The sequence below is a fragment of the Micromesistius poutassou genome (genome assembly GCF_964030765.1).
Source record: "Micromesistius poutassou genome assembly, contig: SCAFFOLD_5491, whole genome shotgun sequence".
NCBI lineage: Eukaryota > Metazoa > Chordata > Actinopteri > Gadiformes > Gadidae > Micromesistius > Micromesistius poutassou.
This window is the reverse complement of record NW_028180261.1, coordinates 2,838-15,867: the sequence shown is the minus strand read 5'-3', so window position 1 is coordinate 15,867 and position 13,030 is coordinate 2,838. Positions and strand designations below refer to the sequence as shown.

The window sequence follows — 13,030 nt, the reverse complement described above, 5'->3', positions numbered from 1 at the left end:
GAGTGTGAATACTCCTTTAAGGGTTCTCTGTTTAATTAGTGTCTGGAGGATAAAGAAAACGACAGAGAAAGTCATAGTCTATGGGGCACCATGACATGTTAAATCACCAAGACACGTTAAAGCACTACAGATAGTATATTATTATAGAACAATAGGTCATATAAGAGAGGTTAGTGGCTGGTGATTGTTGTTGTTCCAAATTGATGGTAACTGTGCAATAGCTCATTGTGATTGCACTGCAAGAAAAATAAAAAGTATTGACAAACATGTGTTGAAAACAACAGTCAAAATGCATAATATTCAGGGTAAATGATATACCTATGGGGCTACAAGACGTACAGTTTAATTTTTATATCATGAAATAACATAAATAAACTAGGTGACGTATTCCGTCCCACCTCACCTGGCTCGGTAAAAGCAGGATGATGTATTGTATTGTATTGTATTAATTTTTAGATTCAGCCTCATCCCGTCGCTCATTGGCAACGTGTGACGCCTATCAGCCAGAGCCGGCTCCAGGGCTTTCCCTATCCGTGTATGCTGTCGGAAGTTCGCAGTCGTTCCTCTCTCTCCATTGGATCACACCGTTGCCACTCTGACTGTTTCCCGCATGCAAGCCACGGAATGCCCATGTGTATGTCTCTCCCATTCCTCCGTACTGTGCTCAGCGACCGTCGTCATACGGGCAGCCAGGAGCAGGGACGGCCACGGGAGGAGAGAGGACTGCCATGATGAAGAATAAGAGCTCGCCGCTGAGAAAGACATCTAGCCTTTAGATGAGTTTATCATGTGTATATCATCAAACCGTACAGCCTTCGGAATGACACTCACAGCGATCTGCGTATTTTTTGGTTTCACCCGACGCTGTGGACCGCAAGGGGGATATGTGCCTGACTTGTCTTGATAGCCATTTTTTGCAGACAAAGAGCGCTGTTGAGTAAGGCTTTCCGAGAGACGTACGGGTAAGCAGCACACGCAGAACACTCGTCGTTTTTTTCTAGCGTATAGTCGTTTATTGTTCATGATGGCGTCGTGAAGAGTGGCGTGTTAAAAGCGACTCGATACGTGTAGATAATTTTACAAGGTAACCCGCTAGCCGACTGCATCCCATTGGAAGAGGTTGCTAACGGCTAGCTAGCTGGACGGCTCGCAAACCTGTACCAACCCGGGATACTTTTCCCGTTAGGATACCCCTCCAACCCCAAGCCCGACATCGCTTTTATCCCCCCTCTTATACGTATGTATATTCACAATATAACCACACTCGAAAATGGTCCGTACATGTATGTAATGAAAAAACTATAGATCTAAACGTGTGGTTGGAGTATCTGCTGGTAAACTGGCAGAACTGTACCGGGAGAAGAGCGGCCTCTACATAGCCGAGGCCTTCTGTACGCTGCCGTACGGACAAGTTTGATACTAGCGGCTTCCGTTTTATCAGGGGCCAGATTAACGGTCCGGCCCGTGGTAGCTGCTCTCCCCATACTGTAGTGGCATAAGGTTTCACTGGCCAATGGGATGGACATTGGTCTGCTGATGCGAAGAAAAAAACGACTAATTTGACTCATCAAATCTGCGTTGTACTCCAAATGAACCATTTATGCCTGGGTTTTATGTACAACTTCCTCTTGTTCATACTAAATCCTCGTTTGAACGAAACCCCTTGATGAGTGTGTGGTGGTCTACATTAACTCAGATTAGATCATCAGTTCTAAGGACAGGTCCATATTGAAGAGAACTTAATATTTCAAATTTATTTTGGACAGTGTAAAGAGGGTTCCTTCCCTAATCTGGTGTGCAGTCCAGGCCTCTCCTAGTTCAGAAAAATCCCATGAGAATGGGTGTGTGACTGTTGAAACACTGCAGTAGCCTATTTTTTAAAAACTTTTTTTTTTTATCAACACAAGGCTTTAAAAGACTATATTGCATTACCAGTGGTGGCAAGGATTTCAAATCACAATTACATTACTGCAGTTCAGATTTGTCTGCTACACTAAAATCACAACAAACTCCATAATATAACAAATATATACATATATTCTTTATTTTGGCTGCAAGGCAGATATTTTCCAAATGTCCACCTCTATTCCTGTAATCTGTGTGAAGAAAACTATTGCTTGACACACACTCCCAAAATATGCACTGTGATGGAGAAAAGTATTACTTGACTAAGACTTTATGTCATGATGGTAGTTCTTGTCAACAAGCATCGTAACCTGTAGTGACCAATAGCATTCAACACCCACTCAGTCTCAAGTATGTATTTGGTGTGTCTGTTTCCTGCTTAGTTTCTTTCAATAATGACAGTACTTATGAGTCAAAACCGCTACATCTAGCTTGCTGGTAAACACACTGGTTTCGTCAATTTGTATCCATCTCAATCAAATCATTGTTCCTTTTAAAGAACACATTTGTGAGCTGAAGTAAAACAATAATGGAACAAAATATTGTGTAAACTTCTATTAGATATGTAGAAAAGTGAAGCAAGTGAATAAGTGACCCTAACAAACTAGGTCAACCCAATCGTCCTTAGATTGTCCCTACAAGAAAACCGTGTGTGTGTTGGGTTCATTTGTAAACCTCTTTCACATCGGTGTATGGCTGGTTGCTTTTATTTTATAAAAGCATGCATGTGCCAGTATTATCGCTACACACTGACATTTGACACGGCCTCCATAATGATGCGCTGGGTATGACAGTGGCTGTGTTGGCTAAGACGGCTATCTAGAAAACTTGTTAGCAGTGAGTATTCTAAGCACTAATTCCATGTACTAGTTCTAGTGAATTTCGCCAATTAATTTGATTGAGCCAAGCAAAAAGATGACTTATCCTCACTGCAGACAAGTGTACAAAATATGGTACCCCCATGTTCTGTCCACCAGACCCAATGTGAATCGTCTTTTCAGCTCACCACACATTTTTTCCAGTCTCATTGCTTTACCATTACAAGATTGGTTGTTTGGATTTAAGCCAGTTAGAGGAGGCTTAAAAGCCTTAAATAATATGCAAACCTTTTTGTGACACATCCATCAGTACTGACTTGGCTAACAACATTTGGACCAGTGCAGCAGAGCAGACCTGCACAATGCATCTGGGGTCATTGCAACAGACGTCTTGCACATGGATGGATTAATGGCAACCGCCACTGATGATTCCCCAACCTGTGCCTTGGAAGTGTAGACAGCGAAGTGAACACCGCTGAGAAAGATTAATATTCCATTAATCAAGTTTTTAATGCCAAACAAAATACCAGTACACAATAATAAATGCAGACAACAATACGTTGTATCGCTATTTCCCAACTCGATAGTATTGAAATGTGCATTTTATTAATTGTGTTTTGTTTATTTTCTGCAGTGATTAGCACGCAGTAGGCTAAAACACCAGCCCGCATGGAAAACCTGAGCTTTCTTCCAAAGATGGAGCTGATTTGCCTCACAATTCCAGTTCCTCCTGGACGCATGACAGAAGGCTGCGAACCTCGTGCAACACAATCAGCCACCAGCCAAATGTTGGTAAATCTAGTTTGTGGCCGGTTAGGATTGTACATACCCAGCCATATTGGCAAGTGAGTGGCTATTGTAGGGTTATTTATTTAAACTTTCCATCTACTTTCTAACTGGAGGGGCCTCCTTTAAATCTTATTTTGATTGAATAAATCAGTGAATTCAAATCTTTGAAATTAATATAATGTGAAAGCCTTACACAGATATCTGTAAATTGGGGCTGGCCTGTTTTCCCAAGAATCTGACAAATTGTTGAATTCCATCTGTATCATTGTGTGTCTAGAAGGGAAATATACTTGATTAGTATTTGCTTTCCGTTGGCCTCTTCCATTGACTTACAGAGTAGCAATGGCACTCGTTTAATTACTTTTGAATATGTCCTGCACAACGAGATAGTAGTTTGTCTACAAACACAGATAATTCATCACTTTTTCTGCTCTATGATTATTAGGGTAGTTGTGACGTTCCGCTGACAGGTTACCCGCCATGTTCCCCACATGTCACCTCCACTACCCCAGCAAGAAGCAGCTGATAATATGATTGCTCCAGCAGTGCATCAGATGTGGCCTAATGATCACAGTGCCACACAGTTTGTAAACAAACTACAATCTTGTGTCACTGCTGGCACTCGTTTTGAATAAGCATCTATTCAGAACCCATTGGAAATCTTTGGAAAGTAATTAAAAGTGCATTCCCCTCACACAAACAGTAGCTAGGCTACTGTAATTGCAAGTCAATGGAAGTGGCTTAGTGAAGGCAAATGCTCTCCCAGCTTACCCTTCTGGACGCACAATGATGAATTTGGAATGAAACATTTCATCTGTATCAGGGTAAGACAAATGCCAATTTACAGATATCGCAACGTATCCCTTTTAGCAAAACAGCATCTATATTGTTCGGCTTTAACTTTTTAGTTTTACCTTATTTATTTTTACTTTTTAATTTATTATTACGACTCAGTCTGTATATATGTCAAATGTACTATGCCCTTTGATGCTGCGCTAGAAGTCTTTTGGTTCCCATTCACGTGTTAACAGACTTTCATGTGACTGAAAGGTCTCTCCTTCAGACATAGGAGAGAACTCTAAAACCCTGGATGAGTCGCTAACATTAAACTAAGATGATGTGAACAGCATTACAGTTAAGATAATTTGTATGTGTGGCAACAATTTTCCCTTTGTAACATCAAAATCCTAAATTATAAAATGTTAATTCACACCATGAAATTTGATTTAATTCATCGTCTTTAGAATGGAATATACATGAAAGCAGGCTTCCCATGAGTGACCTTTTTAATGTATTTTTCCTAACTGAAATAATCGGTGGCATGTTAAACAGAATTCATGCCTATTTCATGCATATTTAGTTCAAAGGGCAGTTCAAACATCACAAAAAAATGATCTTTTTGTTTTGAAAATGTTGAACCATCATGGGTTTTAAGTTATTTGTAAAATGGCCACAAGTGAAAGATGGTCATTCGTTTTCAGAGCCACCTATTGGAATCTGTGATTAATGTAATGTCAATGTAATGAGTAATACTTAACAGGCAGAACAATATCAATTGAAAGAATGGGATATGTAATGAGGTTGTGTTGCAACTTTGAAAGAAGGTAGGAAGAATGTTGTGAGCCATAACGGGGTTGTATAGAATAATCCATGGCAATCAGAAAATCCCCTTGCAGCAGATACACTGAAGAGAAGCCGTGCCAGTTATAGCCAGTCCACCACACTCCTCCAGACGGAGTGCTGTGCAGACACACGTGGGCCTCCCGAAAGGCAGACAAAACCACAGCGACTCGAGTCATGTCGCATCTGGTGATATAGCCCAGCACCAGACAGCCTGACAAAGACCATACTTTGTCCTCCTAGCAACTGTGTCTGTGACTACGGCTGTTGGTCAAGGTAGATGTGCTCCGGAGTGTCTTGAATGGCTCTCATGATGACATGCCTTGTGACCCAACACGGGTGCGGATCGAGGCAGCGGCTATAACAAATCTGTTGAGAGGCCGTGCCTAATATCATCAGTAAGATTAGTAATGGTCTTGTCATGGGATGGGGGTGCGCGGCTCCTTGTTCTCCTCCTGTCCACCCACCATAACGTCCCTGCTGCTGCTGACCTGGCAAATTCCTGTTTGAAATGCAAAATAGGACAGTTTCTCTTTCTCCTTTTTTTCCATTGAGAGTGGATCTATAGCCATGGAGCGATGCTGAGTTAAGAGAGCAGGATTAACAAGGGAACGGTTAACCTCTACTTAAAGTAATTTATGTCAGAAAAGTGCATGGTTTCAACTCATGGCGCTGGTAAATGGCGGCGTTATTTCTATTATGTCATGTGTGTGCATGTGCATAGACCCTATGGGACGACTGCACAGATCAGCTAATTATAGTATATGATGGATACTGAATCTCTGGCTGCAGCCTAAAGGATCTCTGTTGTTTAAATACCCGGCCTAGCTCCACCGTATCCTCCCTTCATGCATGTCGATCTCCATTCAGGGTCAAAACGGTTATTTCCGTAAAGAGTAAAAGAGGGGTTGGAAAGGTTGGGTTAAGATTAAAGATTGAGCTCAGGAAAACTTGCCTAAGCAGAGGGAGTAAATCATTGTTTTCCTCCCATTTGGCCTGGCTATAGCATGGTTTGAATTATGGCACTCAAATATATATATATATATATATATATATATATATATATGCAAGTACTTTATCTTGAAATATGCCAACGTCACCCAGATCCACGCAGCCCCATGTGATACGGTGGCAGTAAACACAGAAAACACAGAAAACACGACCCATCGTTGACAAAGCAACTGCGTGTGTCTTCTGTGCACATGTGTGTGTGTTTGAAACGTTTTGTCTTTGCTGTAGGAGGCTGGGGTAGGGTGGGAGTGGGTGAGTAGGTCAGGTCTAGACTGGCTCTGTATTACAGTACATACCAGCATATCAGCTGGGAGCAGCTCCCTGCGTTCATTTATAGCCGTGGCCTTGTGTCGCTGCACGTCTGCCTGGCAACTCCCAGCGCTCTGCTGTTTCAGCTCCTCAGGCCGACCCACAGCTCAGACACTTTGGCCCCGTTAAGACGTGCTGCACATCTAATTACTACATGCACGGCATTCTTGTGTGTGTGTGTGTGTGCGTATGCGTGCTCGCTCGCTCGCTCGCTGACTTGACACTTTTCTATTTTTTTCTTCCATGACTTGCAGGTCCTGAGGGGCTCCTATTGATGGAGACGGTGGGCAAGATGTGGAGCAACTTGCGAAGCAAATGCCATACCCTGTTCCACAGCGACAGCTCCGGTGCGGCCTGCGACGGCATCGAGGCGGACGCCGTCCACTGCGTGGTGGACCTCTGCCCGGGAGGCGGTCCCGGCGAGCCCCAGGCCTCTGCGGCCCCCAGCCCGTCTAGGAGCATCCTTCCGCTCCCCCTGGTCACAGCCGGGAGAAGACACCACCACAACTGTGTGTCCGATATCCCCCAGATCGTGGAGATCACCATCGACAAGGACACGGAGGACATGCGCGGCGGCACGGCGGGCGTCCCCATGGCCCGCAGAGACTCCTACTCCCGGCACGCTCCGTGGGGGGGCAAGAAAAAACACTCGTGCTCCACCAAGACCCAGAGCTCCCTGGAGGCCGACCGGCGGTCCGCCAGGTCGCGAGGCAGCGGGATGCGGCGCGACCGGCGCTACGGCATCAGCTCCATCCAGGAGATCGGGGACTGTGCGGGACCCGGCGCGCGGAGCCTCGGCGTGCGCTCGCTGCGCCAGCGGCTCAGCGACACCGTGGGCCTCTGCCTGCCGCTCTCGGCCCGCCGCCGCTCGTCCAAAACCCCCGTCGGGTCCAAGCGCAAGATCCACCTGACGGAGCTCATGCTGGAGACCTGCCCCTTCCCGCCCGGCTCGGACCTGGCCAACAAGTGGCACCTCATCAAGCAGCACACGGCGCCCGTCAGCCCGCATTCCTCCACCGCCCTGCTGGACGCTTTCGATCCGGCCCACTCCTCCCCCGAGGACGAAGAGGAGCGCCTGCGCGAGCGCCGCAGGCAGAGCATCGAGGAGGGCGTGGACCCGCCGCCCAACGCCCAGATCCACACCCTGGAGGCCTCGCTGTCGGGCTCCTCCCTCTACAAACTGGGACCAAAGATGGCGCCTGGCGTCGGAGAGGGCTCGGGGGAGGGGGTCGCCGGGCCGTCGGGGGCCTGCGGGCCGGCGCTGGCCACGGCTATGGCCACGGCCCAGGACTGTGACTCCGAGGAGGACTCGACCACCCTGTGTCTGCAGGCCCGCAGGCCCAAGCAGAGACACGCCTCCGGGGACGGCCGGCAGCAGCAGCAGCAGCAGCAGCAGCAGCAGCAGCAGCTGCAGCCGGGGCCCTGGAAGGTCCACACCCAGATCGACTATATCCACTGTCTGGTGCCGGACCTGCTGCAGATCACGTCGTTGCCCTGCTACTGGGGCGTGATGGACCGCTACCAGGCCGAGGCGCTGCTGGACGGCCGGCCCGAGGGCACCTTCCTGCTGCGCGACTCGGCCCAGGAAGACTACCTCTTCTCCGTCAGCTTCCGCCGCTACAACCGCTCGCTGCACGCCCGCATCGAGCAGTGGAACCACAACTTCAGCTTCGACGCGCACGACCCGTGCGTGTTCCACTCGTCCACCGTGACGGGCCTGCTGGAGCACTACAAGGACCCCAGCGCCTGCATGTTCTTTGAGCCGCTGCTGACGGCGCCGCTCCACCGGACCTTCCCCTTCAGCCTGCAGCACCTGGCCCGCGCCGCCATCTGCCGCCGGAGCACGTACGACGGCATCGGCGGGCTGCCGCTGCCCCCCGCGCTGCAGGACTTCCTCAAGGAGTACCATTACAAACAGAAGGTGCGCGTGCGCTGGCTGGAGCGGGAGCCGCCCCTCAAGCTCAAGTAGCGCCGCGGGGGGGCCGCGCACGCACATGCACACGCACGCTGGGAGGAAGTACAAAACTCTTTGAACAGATCCGCCCCCCCCTCCCACCCCCCGTCAGCCAATCAGGAGTGGCGGTACTGCAGCCCTCCGCTGAAATGGCAGTGGATGAACGGAGTCTAGGTGAAAACAAGCTATACAAGATTCATTCTAATCTTTATTTTAGTTATTAACATCACAGAGTAAAAATGACACATGATTATATTCAGTATAACGCTGTCTGGCAAGCGTGTTTTTTGTTGAACAGGTTATTTTGACTTGGGAGGGAGGCCGCAAATATCAGCACTTTGTGTATTTTTCTCTGGTTAGTTCATTTTAATTTTGTCTGCCTGATTCCCCCCATCGTCCGCCTGCCTGTAGACCTACCTGCCTGCATGCAAGCCCACATTCTAGTTGGCTCCCCACAAGGTTAGCTACGTTGTACAGATCACTTTGTGCTTTTCCTTTCCATTTCTTCCCCCTTGCTTCTGCCATGTTCTTGGTTTGGACGGGACGGTGTGTGTCGGTTGGAGAAAAGGCGTCCAGTGATGCACTCGACAAAAAAAACTGCAGTCCGAAGTGTAGACCTGTGCACTTTGCATGTGTATTCGTTCTGTGCCTCTCCTGCGCTCTCTCCTGGGTACACGGTGGTATCCTCCAAGCCAGGGTTTTTCTTCAGAGGTTCGGTGGCCAGCACAGAGCACTAACATTACAGTAGAGCAGCAGATATTGGGGGACAATGCAACATAGTAGTTCATTCCATAGGAACAACAACTTTGACTCGATCAGCAACTAGGAAAACAAAACACTGGCTACAGGCACTTTAACTCATTGCTGGGGGTTGGGGCGATGTGAACCGAGTCAAACATCACTTTACAATAATAACTGACGCCACAAGGCCTTGTATGATGTGATGGTTTGTAATTTGGATATTTTACGATGTGGGTTATGAACATGGAATGGGTGTCGGGGTGTCCCTAATATTTTTCTATTGCTTTCTAGCATTATGGTTTAAGCATTGGCTAAATGCTTAAAACCATGGTAAGAAAATGTATATAGCATGACCAGCTACAACATATTGATGATTTTACTGGAAATATACCATAAGACCAAGAACATCTGAGCAATGTTAAAATATCAGAATAATCCATTTAGATGTGTCGCCCAGCTCTGTGCATACAGTTGTGTACTCACACATGCACACAATCAATGTTCCTCCCTGGAAATACTGTTCACCAGTCCCACCACATTGTGGACTTCTGCTCTAGCCAGAGGCAAGAGTCAAATGTTACTTCAGACGGGAGTGTGTTAAAATGCACTACTCCCGCTTCACTCGCTCATATCTCTGTATGGAGTCCTTCTGGTGCTACGAAAAGGTTTCTGGTGGTACGTCTCCCCTTCTCTAAAACATGGCAACCAATATTGTGTAGTTAAAATGTAGACCCTCTAAAGGATTACCTTGTAACGTTACAGACAGACTGCTACTTAAATGCATAGAGCTGTTTTACGATTCAGTGGCTTTCACATTAACACTTAAAACGTGTCTCACTTTAAAGAGCACTTAAATGATACTGCAGCCTATTCGTGGAAACTGGCATCCCTCTTATCTGGGACTTAATTACAGATTTTTATTTATTTTGTATAATTTCTACTTTGTAGTCTATTGTTTTGAAAAGTTTAAGAAATCTACAGAGTGTAGTTGAGTTGCAACATGCGAACCATTGACTCAACCCTCGCCTCCCCTCAAATCTGGACATGGTTGTCGCCCGCCTGGGTGGACCTATGCTGGTCAGGACCCCATTGAAACACACACAGACTCTAGGCCCATCCATCCGCTCGCTGTGCTTTTATGAGTTGTGCTACACCAGAGGGAAGAGGGAACAAGTACCAACGTAACCCCCCGTGCCTTGAGAGACGAGCGCAGTGGCGCGGCGTCTCGCTGTATGTCAGTCCAGAGCTGGGGCATGACATGCTCCACCGAGCCCCAACTAGACGGTAGCGCGTGTGTGTGTTGGTGTGAGGAGGGTGCTAGCTCTGAGCTCATCTCATTATCCATGGTGCACACCTTTTTATTTTTTATTATTATTATTTTTTTTTTAACGTATGGAACAACAATAATTAGGTGGTGCTATGTTTTTTTTTTTTTTCTTTTTTAAGCTTAGGAGATTTTAATGTCAAGGCTTGACATTGTATTCCAACCATTTCTCTCTCTGTCGTTCAAGTGCACATTTCTACTTTTGAGTTAAAGGTGGAACCAGGAGAGGGCTAATGGGTCTTCTTCAGTGGCTGGGCTACCATCCCCCCCCCAGTTGGTGGTTATTTATATTCTGCTCCTAAAGATTTGGATTAAGATTGTATTCTTATTAATATCAGAGCTCTTTTCATGAGGGTGGCTGTGGGACGAGAGGCTGAAATTGTTATCGAAACTTTAACTTTATTAATTTCAGAAAATATTACAGCTGAAATTTCCATAAGGCGATGATTTAATGACATGGCCAACTTTGAAAGATTAAGACCTTAAATTACGGGGGTGGTATCAGCGGGCAACTAATTAAACCACCAGTACATTTTACCCGTAGCATTTCCCAAGCTTCTGTGAGCAAAGCCTTCATGGTGGATGCTGGCTGTAGCACCGACACCGCCCAGCCCGGGTGTCTCATCGGCGTGCTGTAATAAGAACCCTTTGAGTGGCTCTCTGCGTAGGGTTTTCCATCAATAAGCGTTTAATTATAAGGTCCAGCTGAGATGTACTCACCACTTTCTGGACTGTGAGAAAGTGATTGTTGCCGTTTGCGACTCCTGGAGCTCTATATATAATATTATATGATATTATATATAAATATCTATATAATATAATATATACGATATATATAATATCACGGCACAAAGCGGTGTGCGCCTCCGGATTATATTATTAACCCATAAACGACGGGCATTCCGGCGTCTCTCCCTCTTCCACAACAGGTACAGACACGCAATAGTGGTGATCTCGGCCATGGTTGATGAGAATGAATTGGCATGAATGACCGTTGGCGGGCAAAACGCTCCGTGACAAAATTCGCCCCGCGACACGTTTCAGTGCACACATTAAGCACAGCGACAGATTTCGCTGAGTCGCGCGACAACATACACATGTTCGCTCGAACAGGTGAAAATTGTGTCTCGGTGTGAACGCACAGTAAAGGTGGAAGGTGGAACTGGCCTACCACCCACTGAACCTACATGGCCCAACCCCCTGGCCTTCCAGCGGAGTCCGCCCAGCACACGGCAACAATGCCACCTTCCTGAATTTCCACCTGTCTGGTTGTGCTGCGAGCAGAGACCCACACCCCCCGTCACCCCCCTAACCCACAGCCCCACACCACCCTCCCTGGCAGAGTCCCACCCAAACCCGCCAGCGCTAATCGCAGGCTAAATTTACCTCTCGGCGATCTAAATTTACCAGGTGCTAAAAGGGCCACTCTGTGTTGCCTAATAGGTGCTGACTGAGTCTTTGGTAACAGAGAAGGGACTCAATTTTTTTTTCTCCCCCCCCCCCCGTACCTCACCCTACTCCTGTTCGCGTTCCTCCACGGCATATTCACACTATACCTGTGGTGGTGTTGGGGAGGTGAGCCGGTGGTTTGTGCACCAAAACTGGACAGCTCAGTCTCTAGTTACCATAGAAGAAATGAGAGAGAGAGAGAGGGTCTTCAGAGCTGGACTGAGGCCTGGCTTACAGTAGTTCTCAGCATTAGTTGAAGTAAATGGCACTTTAAATGGATTGTTTTTGCATCGGGTGTGGCTGCTTGAGGTGGAGTAAGGAGGTGTACAACGTGAGCAAGGTGGGGGTCTCGGATGAGAGACTGCGCTCTCTGATGAGTGAGTGGGGGGGGGGGGGGGGGACGTGAGGCGACGGCAATGAACTTGTCAGTGGATTTTATTTAGTCATGCGTGCGTGTGTGTGAACGGACAGAGCCACATGATGATGATGATGATGATGATTAGGAGGAGGAAGGGGGTGTTTTGATGGACAGCCTGTTTAGTGTTAGATCAGTCTGGATCCTGGTGGTCAAGGCCCCTCTCCTCTGGCCCAGGGGCAGGTGTTGAGTCGGCCCCCTCTGGCCTCTTTTCCCCATGGGAAACCACGTACGTGTACCATGTGTGTGTGATGTAGCACCATTTCTAGCGTGGATATATATATATATATGAATAACGTTTTTTGTCTGGGGGGGGGGGGGGGATTTTTTTTTATTTTGCATTAATTATTTGTTTGCACCCTTGAACAAGTGTCATCGAAAAGAGTATCGCACACATCCTCATGCATCAGTTAGGGGTTTGTGAATGTGTGCGTGTGTGTGTGTGTGTGTGTGTGTGTGGTGTACATGGATCACGTAACGCCAGCACCGCCTCTCGATGTGACTCAACCCACCACCACCACCACCACCTGAGAAATTGTTGAAACTGACACCCTTCAACCACTCCCCACCATGGGAAAGACAAAGGACGGGTGTTTACATGTATGATCTATGTTCTTGTGCGGGGGGGGAGGGGGTAGTTTGCAATTGAACTATTTTAAACTTGTGTTGTTAGAACCACACTTATTTTAGCTGCA

At 47.2% G+C, this 13,030-nt stretch overlaps 1 protein-coding gene across 1 annotated transcript; it reads left to right on the top strand.

Annotated features, from left to right (window-relative positions):
- The first annotated feature begins 674 nt into the window (after window positions 1-674).
- LOC311370965 (suppressor of cytokine signaling 5-like) lies at window positions 675-12,667 on the top strand. The gene is made up of 2 exons (XM_084489233.1): window positions 675-962; window positions 6,707-12,667. Exon 2 carries the CDS (start codon window positions 6,727-6,729, stop codon window positions 8,419-8,421), a length of 1,695 nt encoding a protein of 564 aa, XP_084345359.1. The 5' UTR covers window positions 675-962; window positions 6,707-6,726; the 3' UTR covers window positions 8,422-12,667.
- The last annotated feature ends 363 nt before the right edge of the window (window positions 12,668-13,030 follow it).